Source organism: Arvicanthis niloticus, chromosome 6 (genome assembly GCF_011762505.2).
Source record: "Arvicanthis niloticus isolate mArvNil1 chromosome 6, mArvNil1.pat.X, whole genome shotgun sequence".
NCBI classification, from domain to species: Eukaryota; Metazoa; Chordata; class Mammalia; order Rodentia; family Muridae; genus Arvicanthis; species Arvicanthis niloticus.
Window position 1 is genome coordinate 86,047,704 of NC_047663.1, and position 17,527 is coordinate 86,065,230.

General features: G+C 42.7%; 1 protein-coding gene across 4 annotated transcripts in view; it reads left to right on the forward strand.

Moving 5' to 3' along the window:
- Positions 1 to 17,527, forward strand: part of Kcnip1 (potassium voltage-gated channel interacting protein 1) — a 376,538-nt gene that overhangs the window by 353,769 nt on the left and 5,242 nt on the right. For 3 of the 4 annotated variants that reach the window (XM_076937050.1, XM_034507344.2, XM_076937049.1), the window contains exons 2-5: positions 6,179 to 6,303; positions 7,538 to 7,607; positions 8,875 to 8,945; positions 9,686 to 9,793. In XM_076937050.1, coding sequence (XP_076793165.1) covers positions 6,179 to 6,303; positions 7,538 to 7,607; positions 8,875 to 8,945; positions 9,686 to 9,793 — 374 coding nt within the window. Of the gene's footprint in view, positions 1 to 1,291; positions 1,325 to 6,178; positions 6,304 to 7,537; positions 7,608 to 8,874; positions 8,946 to 9,685; positions 9,794 to 17,527 lie in introns of all 4 variants that reach the window. The other variant, XM_034507343.2, reaches the window with a different exon arrangement.

Here is a 17,527-nt window from a genome sequence, read left to right on the forward strand (position 1 = left end):
CAACTCCTCTGCAAATCTAACGCTGCTCTAAAAATGTAGCCCTGGGGCTGGAGGTGCCTTAGCTGTCAGTCCCACCTGCAGCTCCATCGTGAGGACTGGAATCCTAGCACTTGGGCCAGAGAGCTCACAAATGCCTGTAACTCCAACTCCAAGGGATCTGATGCTCTCTTCTGACCTCTCAAGGCACATGTACACACACACACACACACACACAAATGCCACTCACCAGAGTAATCAAAGAGGCAACTAAATCCTAAATCCAGTAAGATAAATTTCTCCCACAGACACAGACCAGGAGACAATAGATACCCAGCAGTTTATACTACCACTCTTAGGAGCAGTGTAGACAGAAACCATTCCAGTCTGGGATTATGGGGCTGAGGAAACTAAAGCACACTGAGGATGCTGGCTGGACTGTCTGACACACCTTTGGTCAAGGATGCTAGCAAGACAGGAAGGAATCGAAAAAGGAGCCCACATAGGAAAGCAAGGCTGACCAGCACATAGACCTGAAAGGCCAGCAAGAAGGCATTGAGTAGAGCTTCCTTGGAACTTAGACACACACAGCTTACGTCCCTTGGGTGGGTGGGTAGGGTAGGTTCCAGGTCTGGTTTTTCTCCTTTGCTTCATCCATGGCACAGTAAAAGAATTAACCTGCATCTACTCTGTCACATACCCTAATATGCCAATTCTTATCACCAATAACACTTTTTCTCTACTCCACCTGGGTTGCTCATCACTCTTAAGAGAGGAGGAGAGAAACCAAACTGTAGTCTGTAAGCTCCACGAGAGCAGGAAACAGATGGTTTACTTTTCGTGTACAATAGCAGATGCTTTGTCGATAGTTGTTGAAAATGAACTGAACTCCAAGATCCATAGCTTAATCCCAGACAAGAGAGAGGTACTGGGACCTTCTCGTGGTGGAGGGTGTCTTCAAAGCCACTCTGCAATGCCACATGTGGGTATGTCCCAGAAGCCATCCACATCTGCATCCTCCGCCACTTGTCACCTCATCTCTCTTCAGATTGCATGACTGCATGGCTCGGAGCATGCTGGATGAGCCCTGCTGGTAGCTGGGGCACTAGGAGGTGACCCAATGCTGGTACCTGTTCTGACTGGGGGGAAGGGATGGGAGAGCCAGGCTCTGTTCTGCTGATGAGAGGCCCCTTGCGTATGTCAAGCTGGATGACGACCAGGGCTTCCTCAGAGTGCCTCTCCAATGACAATAAAAGTGTGTTGTGCTTTTGAAATTGAATAGATTTGGTAAAATGTTTTTCTTACTTTTTCCTAGACATCGCCTGGTGGTATTACCAGTATCAGAGAGGTAAAAAAAAAAAAAAAAAAAAAAAAAAAGTCAATATTATTTTGACTGTCTCGGTCACGTTACTTGGAAAGGAAGAACTCCATCAAGCATATATTCTTCAATTAGCTCACTAATTCACCAGACTTTTGTGCCCTTTGTTAGCAAACTCAGTCTGTGTAGAAACACTAGGGGTATTGCTCTTAGGGACGAGGTTTAAGGTCAGCTTTGCTCCTCCTAAGAGACTCATCATATTTTTTTCCTTCCATGCTAAGTGAACAACTAACAGATAAAGCTCAGAGCATTCACTGCTATGAAGCTTAAGTACATTAACTGTTCAGAAGAAATGACCAGAATTCCTCTGTTCTCCTCCCCTCCCCCAACATGGTCTGGACCTCCAATCACACCAGCATTTTTCTGAAGCCATTTTTTTTTTATTCGTTTTTATTCTATTACTCAGTTCCTGTGATCCACGTCACGGTCTTTGTGAGACAAAGTGGGGACTTTAAATAGGCAGACTGAGAGAGAACAGGCTGTGTGGCTAAGACAGGAGAAAGGCAGGTGGCGGAGAGGTGAAGAGGATGTGCATGAAGACCCACACTCAATGGCCCCCAAACCAGGAGACAGCTTGTGTGTGTTAAAAGAACCCAGGGTGAAGTCAAGTGTGGTGGTGCACACTCTTAATCCCAGCACTAAAGAGGCAGACACAGGTATCTCTGTGAGTTCAGGACCAACCTGATCTACAGAGGAAGTTTCAGGAGTGCCAGGAACACATAGAGATACTTTGTCTCACAAAGGGGGGAAAAGAGAGAAGGAGGAGGGGAGGGGGAGGGGAGAACTAGGTGAGTGACAGGTTACCCAGCCCCCACTCAGCTCCAGCAGATGATGCTCTGGTGAGAATTTGAGACTCAAGATTTTCCAAGAGAAATATGAAATACAAACTTGGTTGCGGATTTCTTTTCTATAAACATTGGCAACTAGTTTTAAATGTATTTTATTTATTTCATATAAAATAGGAGCTTCTACGTATTTCTTACAAAACCTCTTTTTGGACTACATTCAAGCTAAGGGGATCACAATTTTGTAACCTCAGAATGGAATAGATGGGTGGGTGTCTTGGTGGGTGGCTGGGTGGGTATAAAGTACAACCCAGATCCTGCCTCTGCCTAACAGGAATGAGCTTACATGTGTGCAGTGGGCACACACCCTCATGCACGCGCGCGCGTGCACACACACACACACACTGGAGAAACTGTATGCTAAGCCAGGAAGGAGAATGTCATGGTTTTGGGCCATGGACTTTGTCATCTTCCAGAGAAGGTACTTCAGTGGAGTGTACCTCCAGATGCAGATCCCTGCTGTTCACAACCTATCTGTGGACCTGGCTTGTACACAGGCATGACGCTTCTTAGGAGCAGAAGTACCTCAAGGCTGGTCACAAGCCAGCTCACCATCTGTGCTCCAATGAAGTCACCGAGGGGAAACAGGGAGGCCAAATCTGACAGAACAGTCCTGGGCTGGCTGGAGTTAAAGACCAGCTTTGTCATTGTTGGCTTAGGTGACCGGAGCCTCAGACAAAAGGAATTAGTGGTGGAGCTTGGGGGAAGAATGACAACGGAAGACATTTGCATGGACTCTGTTCAAAAGATACAGAACTCACTGGCGTTATAAGGGACTTGATACAAAACCATTTTCCTAAGAGAGTCTAAAGTTTTCATCCATCCTATACCCTGGATAGCCTGAAACCCTAAAATATTTTTTAAAATTACTCTGAATCATACATGCTTTTGTCTGGGACTCTCCACTGTACCATCATGTCCAATTTGTCGTTCTGACTCACATTTACCCCTAGCGGTAGACATTCATCACCTTGTGAGTCACTTGAAGTTAGAAAATTACCTTTTCTATTAAGGTAGCTGACTTCTAAATATCAACTTGGGGAGGCCACCAGACTCCTCACCCCCACCATACACAAAGACACAAGAAAGCAGTTCTAAAAGAACATTACAAAGAGAAAATAATCTCATTGACTTTTATCGAACAGAATTTCCCATAGCGTTAAACTCAAGATTAACTTTGATCCAAACTCAGTCTGACTTCATAATTAGTTCATCAGTATCTTTAATAATGAAAATAGTAACAGCAAGCAGCATTTTGGCATCAAAGACTCACAAAAAAAAAAAAAAAAAAAAAAAAAAAAAACAACAACAGTAAGGAAGCTTCCTGTGTGTTAGTTCTGATTCTGCCTAACCAGGGAGCTAAGCCAGGGTCCTCCCTCTACTGGCTCTGTCCTGAGACATCTATGGAGTCCCTGAGTGGACAGAAGAGATGTGAATATCACCCTTCCAAAATAGATATATTTACAGTGGCCCAGAACAATAAGCCTACGAGGTGGTATGAAAGAGAGGAGTGTCCAGATGTGGCAAGTCTCGACAGCTGCAAAAGCTGTGGACATGTTAAATTATTGTTTTCCAGTGAAAGGCCGTGACCCATGAGAGTCACGGCAGCGTAGGTTTGCCGAGGCTGAGGACATCTCACATCAGTCAGAGACAGCATCGCCTCACGAAGCTTTACCTTCAAAATATCTCACGACAACTTTGCGTGCATTTATGCATATACTGGATTGTTACATAAGTCCCATGTTTACTTACTGGTTTAAGCCCCTAGGATCCATGGGTGGCTACTTCCCTACATCTTGAGCCCCCAACAGCCTGAATCTCTCCCGTCATGCATGTGACCACAGCAAAGTGGGGAAGCAAAAGTTTCCCCATCAACAACGGAGTGCTGGAAGCCCACAGAATCTAACCTGGAACTCAATCCTGCCTCACAGATAGGGAGCCTATCACTGGTTAATAATGAGTGACTCCTCATCTTAATAAAGTGGGTTTAATAGTTGGTGTCTCAATAATTAGCACTTTTTAAACAAGGTGATGAGAAGTGAATGCTGGTTCCAAATGGAAAATTCCTTTAAACTTCTGCAAAGAAAGTTTATAATCCCCTTAGCTTATAAGGAATCAGGCACAGGAGACTAAGAAATAGTACAACACCACACACTCACACACACATACAAACATCTTTTTTGTTATCTGGGTCAGATAAATATTTGCAGGTGCAGTCCTTTGAAAATAAACCATCTCTTTCCAAAATATAGCTTTTCATTTTATTTATAATTTAATGTTTATATTCTAATTCTTTTTCCTTTACTGGGGCTACCTGGGAATTCCCAGTGGATCCTGGCAGGCAATATGTGGGGTATATTATAAGCCTCTGCAGCCACTCTGAAGTTTCTTCAGAATATACACAGTTAAAGACACAGGAATTTTTGTGCTAAGACTAACCAGTAACTGATTTCTTAAGATGAGTTTGAGATCTCGTGAGACACTGTGAGTTTTCCAGGTTCCACCTATGTGCACACCCTCCCTCCCCTTGCTTTTCTTTCTGGACTGGTCCTTTGATTTACACAGAAGCCTTCTGCATTTAGATAATTGGTACTTAACCCATTAGCTACAAACCTAACAACAAATAAAGGCTTTGTAAGAGTGTGAGGAAATTGACCACTTGCCACAGTGTAACGTAAACAGAGTATCTTTTATATTGAATCATTATCTGCCTCCGTCCCAGAAGGATTAGGTGATGTGCGGTACCCAGCACGTAAGAAAGATAACAATTAGTCGCGGCTGCCGCATTATTGAGGCTTTACTGTAACATCCATTACCACTGGGATTCTACTCAAGATATAAATTTTGATGGATTTATTTGTGTTGGGATTTAAGTGTCACAGCAGCATAGAAAATCTGGCCCAAAGACCCCATCCCTGCTTATAGAATGCCTACAGTCACTGCACCTGTTCACCCGTTCCGTGATGCAAACCCAACCTGCCCCCTCTCTGACTTGCCATGGTGCCGGGTGGTCCGTGTGTTCCCAGCAGCCTGCTCAGCTCACCCTGGTTTTCACAAGGTGGAAGTTGGAATTATTCAATATATGGATTTGCTGATGTCTGTGTGACAACAGGCAGAGTAGGGTAGATGGTAAATGGTCCTTGCCTGGAGTAGATTTACAGAAAGTATTCCGGCACGGCCCAAAGAAAGTGAGCACTCACTTATCCCGGTGTGGGGCTGAGCTCCTGGAAGCCACTGATGGATGAACTTTGAGTTGCTTCAAAGGAAGATAAGTAGATTCAGCTGACAGGCACTTTGCAAACAAACAGTGTACCATTAGACACCGTCTCAGCCCACACGGGAGGTTGAACCCTACTCTCACCCTGGAAACCTTTATTTATGCAAAGATGCTGATGTTGAAGTCACTTCCCTGGTACTTAAGGAGACCTAGCAGACGTTATAGAACAATACCATGTAAAATATATTCAGATTCTTTAAAGTCATACTTAACATAGTATAATTTGAAGTTCCTACTAAGTCTCCCTAGTCTCCCCCTTGCTAGCCCACATGGTGAAACTTCATCCCTTTTGAAAGTAGTTATGATCTCTTTACTATTTGGAAGGTCTCATTCTGCTCAGTTACCTGGGTCGCTGCACAGAGAGTAGTGTTAGCATCAGTTCGAATATGCAAAGAAGGTAATTGGAAAGAGATGTTTTCATGTGGCTGTGTTCTGAACACTTCCACCCTCAGCTTCCTATCTGAGATGCTGATGGTCCCTCCCCTTTGTGGTCTGTCACAGCCAGAGTAACACAGTGGACAGACAGATTGCAAAACGGAGTGAGTGGGCAGGGAGTGGGGGTTCAAGGCCCAGGACCACCTGCAGTGTTATCCAGCCCAAGCCCAAAGTCCCAATTCCCAACATCACCCTTTGAACAGTTCAGACTATGGTCCGACCGAAACCGAGGTGGTCACGTTCTGACACCGTCCTCTCTGCTTCCAGACAAGATCGAGGATGAGCTAGAAATGACCATGGTTTGCCACCGGCCTGAGGGACTGGAGCAGCTTGAGGCACAGACGAACTTCACCAAGAGAGAACTACAAGTCCTTTACCGGGGATTCAAAAACGTAAGACCTCCCGGCCCCCAGACACTCGGAGGCCTGCTGTGATTTTTGCCACTTGACAGCTTTTCCCATGCCAAGGAGGTCCCCAGAGTGTAGAGATTCAGGAAAGCCGCTGCTATGAACCCGCCCCTGGTGAGAAAGTTAGCTGACAGGAGGACAAGGCCTCAGCAGACAGGAGCCTCACCCACTACACAGAGGTGCCACAGGGTGGTGTGACCTCAGAGAAGCCCTCTCAGCCAAGATGCAACCTTAGATTCTCACTCTTTGCCCTCTGGTGTCCAAATAGCATTGGGGTTGAGCTATACTGACTCGTGTTAATGAGGCCCGCAAAAACTGACAAGTAAGCCCAAATGCCACAGTGTTCATTACTCTTGAAAGTTAGGACAGTGGGACCAACACTCCTGTCCTACTGCTGTGACCTTCTTTTTCTGTGTGCCACACAGACAGCCACGTTTTTAGCAAAGGCGTGTGTAAGGAAGAAAGTTCAAAACTGACATATACTGAGCCCAGCGCTGTCTCCTGGGATGCTTTGAGAGCTCTCTTACCCCAGCTTGGATATGCAGTTTGGGTTTAAAGCTTATGTCTCACACTACATTCATATTCCCAAATCACTGGGTGGAGTTAAGCAGACCTGTTCTGGTCACCTTCCTCCAGGCGCAGCCTCCAGCTGGAGCTCGGTCAATTGTCCTACAGCTCGACTATGTTGGTCATGTGTCTGGTTTGCTATCGTTGGATGGTCTTCTTTCTAATGCTGAAGAGGCCGTGTTAATAGTAGCCAACTGAGGTGGTGCAAGGCCCTGGGAAGTTGTTGCCCAATTGAGCATTTGACTGAGAGGGGACTAAAAAATAGAAGGAATTCCACTTATTATTTTGATGTCTCAGTATCATCCAATATTGAGGGACCTGTTATCCACATTCCACGGGTATGTTCAAGACCACAGGCCACCTTGGACAAAGTCAAAAACCTTAGAGCAGGCTTAGCCAGGATCCAAACCTAGACCTTTCTAACCCTAATGCCAAGACTCTCCCAGTCCAGTCCCAATTCTGTGATGACTTGCCCTCACTTGCAAACCAGCTTTTCATGATAGAGTGACTTCCAAGACCCCCCTGAAGATACCCAGTACTCATGTGTTTCCCAGTCTCTGCCCAGGAGAGGGCATGAGGAACCTGCTCAGCCTCCACCCTTTAGTACAGACTCCCAGTCACTTCCCACTCTCTCTCTCTCCCCACCACACAGGAGTGCCCCAGTGGTGTGGTCAATGAAGAAACATTCAAGCAGATCTACGCTCAGTTTTTCCCTCATGGAGGTGAGTACATCCTTAGGAAAATACCCTCCCAGCATCCTCTCCAGTGCTCAGCCTTCCCTTCCTCAACTTCTCTGTTCTTCTTTGGGGTCAGAGGAGAATTCATGACAAGATTTCTTTCTTACTACAAAATACAAAACTCTCTGACAAACAAAACTGGACCCACTCTAGGAAAAATAATGGATATTGCAGAGTCAGAAAGTCCCATAACAGCTCTAGGAAGCAGGTGTCATGACCCCAGAAGGAACAACTAAGTTTCTGAGACATTAAACAATTTACTCACGATCACACAGCTCAAATGTGGGCAGCCCCAAAATAGAAAAGTATATGGGACAAAAGCTTTGTCACCTTGGTTCCTTAAACAGCTAAGACAGGTTGAAATTGTGTAAACAACATTAGTAAGTACTACAGACCATAAAAATCACTGAACAAAATAGATTGTAGGCCACGTGAAGTTGTACTTATTTATAAAGTCAGGTTAATGAGGGCACTGGACCCCCACCACCTGCCCAGGTAGGAGCGGCTCCACACATCAGGGTATCCTTCCTTCTTGTGTCACCTGTCCACAGGTGTCACCTAGACAGGTACAGAATACCTCTTCTGGATCCTAACAAAATAAAGACTCAAGTGTCCCATATCCTTATGGGCCCTATCTATCGTGGGCCTTTCCCTCAGTGCACAGGTGTCCCCCTGGTGTGGGACTCAGTGCAGGGATTCTCTCTGTGTTGGGAACAAGTAGTTTCATGTCATGCTAGCACCTGACTCCCAGTTTATGAACATCCTACAGACAGTGTTCACTGTGGGGCAGGGAAGGCTCCAGTTTAAAATATTTCTTCACATGCTTCAAGAGTCAGGTCTTCCTTCATCCCACTCTACAGAGATATGGAATGGATGCTCTGAGGTGTTGCCTATGTCTACAGGCACAGCTATATGGAAGCAGCTTTGATCCAAGCTTGGGTCTCTCCTCACAAGGGAGTGCCCATGCTTGGGGATGACCCCTGCTCAGGACATCTCAATTCAGTCATACACACATCACATCACATCACATCACATCACATCACATCACAGAGAAACAGGCAGGGAACACAGTGGAGAGAGAGATAAGAGTCTATCTAACCTTTTGCTAGAACTAACTTCTCACCTAAACTCCAGGGGCTGAGCAAATGGGTCTCAGTCCATCCTCCCTCTCCTCTCTCTTACCCCACCCCTGCTGCCTCTGCCTCTGCAGAGTCTTATCCTCCACTCACCTCCTTTCCCATCTACTTTGCAGATGCCAGCACGTATGCACATTACCTCTTCAATGCCTTCGACACCACCCAGACAGGCTCTGTAAAGTTCGAGGTTAGTATTTGGGTCCAGTCTGGGGGATCCCCTGGTTCCACATTGCCTCTCCTTCAAAGTATGATGGTCCTGGTGGAATTATCACAAGGTCTTCAGTTAAGACCAAAAAAACTTGATTCATTTAACAAACAGCACCTGAAGTCAGAAAAGATGCTTTCCTTGTCTAGACACTGAGCAGGGGGTGGTAGAGACAGACAGCCTAAGAGATCCCTTGTGATCCGCATGCTGAGTGGACCTAGCATTTTGTATTTATTAATCTGTTTAACTTTTATAATACTGCTTCTGAGGCATGGTTGGATTATTATTTATTATTATTTTACAGAACAAAAAAAATGAGGCAGAGATAGAGTGGCTTTTCCAAGATCAAAGAGAGAAAGAAAGTAGCCAGCAAGGCCTTGAACATGAACAGTATGTTTCCTCAGCCTGTGCTCAAAGCCACTGGGATGTACAGTCCCTCAGATATTAGCAACCATTGCAGCCATGGGTTAGGATCAACAAAGGAGACTGAATTAACTGTCTAGAGGTATCCACACACACAGAGCTCAAGTCATCCTCGGGGGCATCAGAAACTGAGACAGTGTAGGTATGGGGAATGGAGGATAGGACTGGGCCAGGTTGAGACTGGCCATTTCCAACAGGCTAACAAGAAGGTGTGGGAGGTGTCATTTTGTAAAAGCAATCAGGGTTCTCTCTCCACCCACGCAGTGACTAACATGAGGCCCTTTTTCTCCACTTCTTAGGACTTTGTGACTGCTCTGTCGATTTTACTGAGAGGGACAGTCCATGAAAAACTAAGGTGGACGTTTAATTTGTATGACATCAATAAAGACGGCTACATAAACAAAGAGGTAAGTGAGCTGAGAGCGGGGAACATGAGATGAACACAGTGGGAGCTGTGGAATCAAAGGAACCCCAGACCCGAGAAAACACTGAGTAAAAGCGAGTCCATCCCTAGCAATGTGAAGAAGCCCAGCACTGACATCCCCTGCCCAACCCCGCCCTGGTGCTCAGGAAGCTGTCAAGCCATTCCTTGCAGGCTCACACAGATGCAATGGGCTGAGATTGTCTTGTTTCATGGTCAAGCATCTTCTTCCCAGGAAACCTACATCTCCCCTGAGTAGCAGCCTCACATTAAAGCCCAATATAAGTTTGGAAGGCTGAAAGAAGTGCCCAGAAAAGAGCAGAGAGCTAAGACAGAGGTGACAACTGCGAGATCCCATTACCCAAAGCCCATTCTACCTAATAAAACCAAAGAAGGGGAAGGTTTGGGGAAGTGGTTAGCTGTCTCAAAAAGCAACCACCACCACAACAAAACAAAACAAAAACAAATGAAAAAAACCCAGAATATCAGAATCTTCTCTGCTTCACTCAGAGCCCTGGTGCATGTGTGTAGCCAGCGCACCACCCACAGGCTGTCACTCAAGTCACTGGATGTCAGCTGTGTGCGCCATAGGGGCTTGAGGATAACATTTGGGGCATCGACTTGCTGAACTCTTGTATCTCAGGCATGATGCCTGGAGCTGTAAAAATCACCTCTGACCTTCACCTCAACACTGCAAGGTTTTTTCCTCATGTAGAGGAAGAGCTCACACCCAGAGTGTATACACAGCCATGTTCCGTATTCATCCAGACAGATGTTCAGCACAGATTTGAGAACTCATTCCATTTCCTGGGTGTTGGAGACAAAATGGGGAACAATCAGCCCAGGTCTGACTGTCATGGGACAGCGCACTGGGATGGATAGTCACAGCAAAATGTAGAACGACAGGTTCTGGTAAGAGCCAGCAAGAGGCTGTCTAAGACAGTATTGCCATACCAAGGGAAAGTCACCCCCAAAATCAGGAAAAGTGTCCCAGGAAGAAGGAACAGCCACTAGAGTGGTTCTCAAGGAAGATGGGGTTCCACATGCCCTCCAAACAGAGAGGCTTGCTGGTGACTGCAGGGTATGAGGGTATGGAAGAAACGCATGACAGGCTTCAGCCTGGGAGGTTGCAGGGTTCAGATGGTGGAAGGCTGGGGTAGAGTCCACTCTACCTACTGGGAGTTCAGCAGAGTTTTCAGGAAACACTAACTACTAAAGGTGACTCAAAGACAGCAGGAAAATTTGAATAGTTCCCTGTCACTAAGAGAGATAAAATTCACATTTAAAAAAAAGCTCAAGCTCCTAAGATGTGTTCCTGGTGACTTCTAACACAAACCTACAAAGCTGAGGTGCAAGGAACTTTTTTTTTTTTTTTTTTTTTTTTTTTGGTTTTCCGAGACAAGGTTTCTCTGTGTAGCCCTGGCTGTCCTGGAACTCACCCTGTAGACCAGGCTGGCCTCGAAATCAGAAATCTGCCTGTCTCTGCCTCCCAAGCGCTGGGATTAAAGGCGTGCGCAAGGAACTTTCCAATAGCTTTTTTTTTTTTGTAAGTCCAACAATACCCCAATTCTGAAACTTGAAATTAAAGCGGTCTTATGGAGAAGACAACTAGCATTATTTCTCATGATGACAGATGCAAAAAGCCTATCAAAACATTAGCAAACAGAATCCATCAATACATTTAAAAATACAGTATAGTGTAACTAAGGTTTATTCCAGGAATGCAAGGTTGGTTTAACACACAAATATCCATGTCATTCACTATACTTACACAACAAAAAGAAAAACTGTATTAACTCAATAAATGCAGAAAAAGCACTTGATAAAATCGCTACCCACTCATGGTAAAGTTTTTAACGAATGAAAAATAGAAAATCCCTTTCTCAGTCTAGTATCTGATAACTATTTTTAAAAATCCTGCAGCTAATATCTGCTTAATAGTGAATACTGCACAATTTCCCCCAAGGTCAAGAATGAAACAAGGAACTGAGGTAAGAAAAAAATAAAGTTTCATCTGTAATAAGCTTGAATTCATAGAAGACAATCCATAGAAATCCTGAAGAATCTACAAAAGAATACCAAAGAAACTACTAGAAAGAATCAGGAGCTCATTTATCAACGAATCCAGATACAAATTCTATTTTTTAAAAAGCAGTGCACATGTGTGCTGTGTTTTAAATGATTCTACTTATGATGGTACCCTATGCACAGAATGTTTTTGATAAATTCAACAAAATTGATGTAAGACTTCAATACAAAACCACAAAATATTGATGAAAATTAAGACCTGAGTAGACAGGTGAGCGAGCCATGCTCATCTGTGAGAGAACCCAACAATCTTAAAATGGAGAACCTCAAAACCTCAGCTTGGAGATTCACTGCAGTCTCAACCAAAGACCCAACAGACCCTTTATAGAAACTGATAAATTATTCTAAAATGTAAATGCAAGAACCACAACAACCAAGAAGAACAAAGGCAGAGGCCTGAAGCTACCTCATCCCAAGAGTAATGTGAACGTATAGTGATGACCATTCTGGAGACTTGGCATTGTGGTAGGCATACAGCTTACCAGATCAAGATGGATGGTCCAAAGGGGTCCTGGACCTGTGACTCAGTTGCACAGCACTTGCCTTGCAAGTGTAAGACTCTAGATTTGATCCCCTTCCATAAATAGACTTGTCCTTATTGTCATTCCAAAAAAGATAACTGAAACCAAAGAGAATACAACAACGTCTTGAACAAATGGTTCTGAGCCAACTCTGTGTCCATCTAAAAATAAACATGGATCTTCACCTTTACGGCATGTCAAAAGCAAATATTAACACGAAGTGGGTATACACATAAACTCAAGATCAAAAGCCACTGTGGTAAAGAATGCATAGGAGAAACATCCTCACTAGTTCTGAGTAGAAAAGAGTATCTTAGGGCAAGTAAGGAGAGATCATGAAAGAAAATTTCATGTTTCTCTTCATCAAAGTTATAATTTTCTGTTCTCAAAAGATGTCATTAAGAAGTGGAAAATGAGAGCCGTAGATCGGGAAGTAGCTTGTAAATTGTTATTATAGGATAGAATACTGAGGTCCAAATACATACAAAATGTTCATAACTTTATAAGAAAATAAGTCCAATAAAAGTAGGTAGTAAGGGCTCAGAAGCCAAGATGGCTCGGAAGGTAAAGGCACATGCTGCCAAGCCTGACAACCTGAGTTCGATCCCTGGAACCCACATGCTAGTAGGAAAACACTGACCCCTGACCCTTGACCTCTGCCTTCTACTCATGTACTGTGACATACATGTCCCAACACACAAAATAAATGTTTTTAAAAACAATGATAATACAACAAAATCTTTAAATAGATTTTTAAAAACTTAAATAGATACTTCAGAAAATATTAGTAAGTGGACAATAAGACCTAGGAAAATGACTCCATATGTATGGTGTTCAAGGAAATGCAGATTTTTTTAAAACTATAACAAACAATAATTATGCATGTACTACAATGACCACAAATAAAGAGGCCAACAATTCCAAGTGTAGGCAAAGATGCGGAACAGTTAGAAACTCTTACACACTGCTCATGAAAAACTCATAATTGCTCATGCAATTATGGCCTGGGCTCTGCAGCTATCATGCACGTTAGAAGCAGACAGCCTGAGACTTCATGCAGTATCGTTCAATTCACATCAAATTCTATCACATCAATGAAAACGTCTTTAGTTACTAATGTGTCATCAGCAATGCTTGATGACACAATGGCGGACAATGTAGAAGCTCCTAGAGGTGATGAGAATAATCCAGTTCTTTTAGTGTGGAGGTGGCAGCGTTGTGTGCATTTATCAAAGTTTATCAAGCAGGAGACTTAAAATAAGTGAGTTTGCTACAACCAAATTATACTCCAATAAGCCCTATTTTTTAAAAGGGAGACCTCATTGTAACATGGGAATACCTAGATGATAGAATGTGCTCAAAGTGTGTTGAACAAAGAAATTTTAAAACTTTGGCAAAGTATATAAGAGAAAACAAGAATCCAATCTCACTTAAAGTATATGTCACAAATTCTAAATGAAATACCAGGAAATTGGATTTCGCACTCTAGTTAAAGAAGCATGCATGGCAAGGAACAGGTTTCTTGCAGCATTCAATATAGAGGATACCTACTAAATAATTCATCACATCCATACATAAAAAGAATAAGCCATGTAATTCTAAAATCGTATTCCATCAAGTTTACTTATATCTTTGGTCAGTTTTTAAACTCCTAATAAAATGGGAATAAAATTCATCTTGAGCATAATAGAATGTTCTCTAGCCTTCTACACAGTTTTTCACATCACAGTGACATCTCAGAGACTGTCGGCTACAGCAGAGATGAAGACCAGAGTGCTTGCTATTGAGCCACACCATCTGCCCGTGCTTCTAAATGCATCTTAGACACAGTGGAAGAGAAGAGCACATCTGGGAAGCCAGGGCAATCTTTGTTAATAACATGATTTCCTCCTCTCTACTTATTTATTTGTTTGCAATGAGGTCTTACACTGTAGCCCAAGCCAACTGGAACATATTATGTAGCTCAGGATGGCCTTAAATGCATGGTGATCCTCCTGCCTCAGCCTCCTTAGCACTTAGATTACAAGTGAGGGGCTCCATGCTGAACATGCCATGATGTTATACGTAGTGGGGAAAAGACATGAGAAACTACTTAGACAATTAGAACTAAAGATCAAGTCCAGTGATCAATATATATACAGAAATAAACTGGCTTAGGATGTTGTAACTAAGATATTCTAATTATATAACAGTATAATGTAATGTTAATGCATTTATATATATAATATATATAAAATATATATATAATATATATATAATATATATAATATAATGTTAAATGCAGTATAATGCATTTAAGAACTTAGGTGAAAAAAGTTGTCTGAGAAATAAAAAAAAGACTGGACTAAGTAGAGACATGATGTCTTCTGAAGGGAAGTCTATGATTTAAAAATGGCGCTATTGTAAAAATAGCTATTTGTCTCTAACTAATTTCGAATGTAGTTGTTTGTGACCAAAATAAAATTGTTGTTTGGGAAGAAAGTTGGACAAATCACCAGCTGACAATAGGAGAGATAAATTTCAAAAAATTGAAACTGGAACTGTGCCTTACTATGCTGTGTGAGGAGACATGGCAGCACTGAAGAAGAAGCTGAGAACCAATCAGTAACTCCATTCATAACAGACGGAGCATGAGGGACAGTACAAACAGCTGTGAATAATGAAGCAGATGATTCCAAGGAAACTGGTATGCTATACTATTTTAGCAGTAAATAAATGAATCTTCTGAATGTCACAGGTTAAGTCAGTCATAGATACACAGATGACTTCTAACTACAATGAAAAAAAAAAAAAAAAAAAAAAAAAAAAAAAAAACGCCTAGGATTATAACAATTGAGCCAGGAAGCAGCATTTCTCCATGTTCTCTGGTTCAGTTCCTGCCTCCAGGCTCCTGCCTTGAATTCCTGCCCTGGCTTCCTTTCCTGGTGCACAGTCAGCTGTGAGATGAGATAAAGCCTTTGTCTCCCTCCCCCAACACAAAGAGAAGTAGGTGTCGCACATAAACGTAGAAAGGGGAGAGTATAAAATTAAAACACAAAGAAAAGTATTGATGACATCATCCTAAATATTTTTAAATTCTTCACCTCAAAAACATGGCATGGCCAAAGCTGTAAGTCAGGTGACACAGCTGTTAAAACATCTGCAGCCTACAGAAAGTGATGGCGCTTCCTCCTGGGCTCTAGCTAACAGAGGGCGCACGTCTGCTTCACTTGCCTTTGGGTTTCCTCGGAATCATATCCAGCATGTGGTGCATACTTTCAAATGCCTTATGAATAAATTTATGCATCTCCCAAGTACATATAGAGTTCTTGCAATCAAATTGAAATTAAACACAATGAACAGAGTCGATATGCAAATAATTGTGAAAAGGAAGTAAGATGTGGTCACTGTGTGCATTAAACACAAGAAACCAAAGCTAGTAGATCAACAGTGGAATTTCTATCAGATCACAAAGACTCTACATTTCTCAATGTGTATCTTTAACTGTATATGAATGTATGAGGGGGTGGGTTACACAGTCCCCTCAAAGTCCAGAAGAGGGTGCCAGATCCCCTAGAGCTGGAGTTACAGGCAGTTGTGAGTCACCCAACATGTTGCTGGAAACTGAACCCTGTAAGAGCAGGATACATTCTTAACCACTGAGCCATCTTTCCAGCCCCAGATTTCAAAAACTCAATAAATAGGTGACCACTTAAAATCACAGAAAATTAACAAGTATATATTATCTCATGTATTTAAAATCACTTTATAGCCAGGTGGTGGTGGTACATGCCTTTAATCCCAGCGCTCAAGAAGCAAAGGCAGGTGGATCTGTACATTTGAGGCCAGCCTGGGCTACAGAGCAAGTTCAAGGACAACCAGGGTTACACAGAGAAGCTCTGCCTCAAACAAAACAAAACAAATCTAAACAAAAAAACAAAAACCAAATATCACTTTATAAAGCACTATTATAGCACTCCATCAATTTTATTGACAGCTATGTTCTTAGATCCATGCTTTACACGTATGACATTCTAAATTAAAATACTCAAATACTACTTTACAAAGCATCTAAAGAAAAGAGCCTCAGGTGGGATTTATGCCTCCTGGTCTTCAGCTCGGTTCAGTACATTTTTCCATCACATCATTGAATAATCTTACTAACTACCCTCCATTTTATAATGGGCAAAGGAGATCAAATTATCCCCATTCTTGTCTATCAGACATCATTAGATGGCAGAATTAATGGGGGGGGGGGTTATAAGCGGGAGTAAGTAGTTTTCCAAGACCTCTTCCTCTTTATCATTCTGGGACATCATTATCATACTTGCAGGCAGTGAGAATCCCAAGCATTCAAATTTATTTTTCTGTCAGTTCTTGAATAAAGCGATCTCAAGAAGAAATGTGCTCAATGGCCACAGGGGTGTGGAAGGCTAGTAAAGTGCTATCTTTTGAAATGAATCGCTGGATATAAGCCCATTTTCTAATTTTATGTGTTGGGAGCATCCTGGAGAAATGACCCTCGGTGGCAGCCAGATCATTCTTCCTAAATATCTTTCTCCAATTAAAAATAATAATAATAATAAAAAGAAACCAGTCTTCTTAGAGAGCTGTTTGTCCTGGGGCTGGGAAATGGGAAATAGGAAATGAACCTGAACCCGTTTGGAGCAGGCCAAACGGCTGCAGGCATCAGCCTAGAGGAGGCTTAATACGTCAAAGCTAGATTGATTCAATCAACAAAATAGAGCATGATAATATTGGATTGTCACTGATAAAATATAATAGATATTCAAAAGAACTAAGTGTGTAAATAAATGAAGGAGAAGGTACCCCTTGCTTAGAGAAGTATATCTACAATTATCAATTATTATTAATAATCTACTTAAAGAAAGCCGAAAGTGCCCTGCGGATATTGGTTGTGGGCTCCCTTCTCCTAATTTGTAGCAGCAAACAGAATCTGAGAGGATTTTTTAATCTCTGGTCAAAAAACATTACCTTTTTTTTTTAAGGAATATAGAATTTTCATTAAACAAATAGCATAGTGATCCCTCTCGCTGCCCACGCTGTATTGACCAACAGACAACTGTTGACAGACAACCCCTTCCTCAGGTAACCACCAGTCACAAGACAGC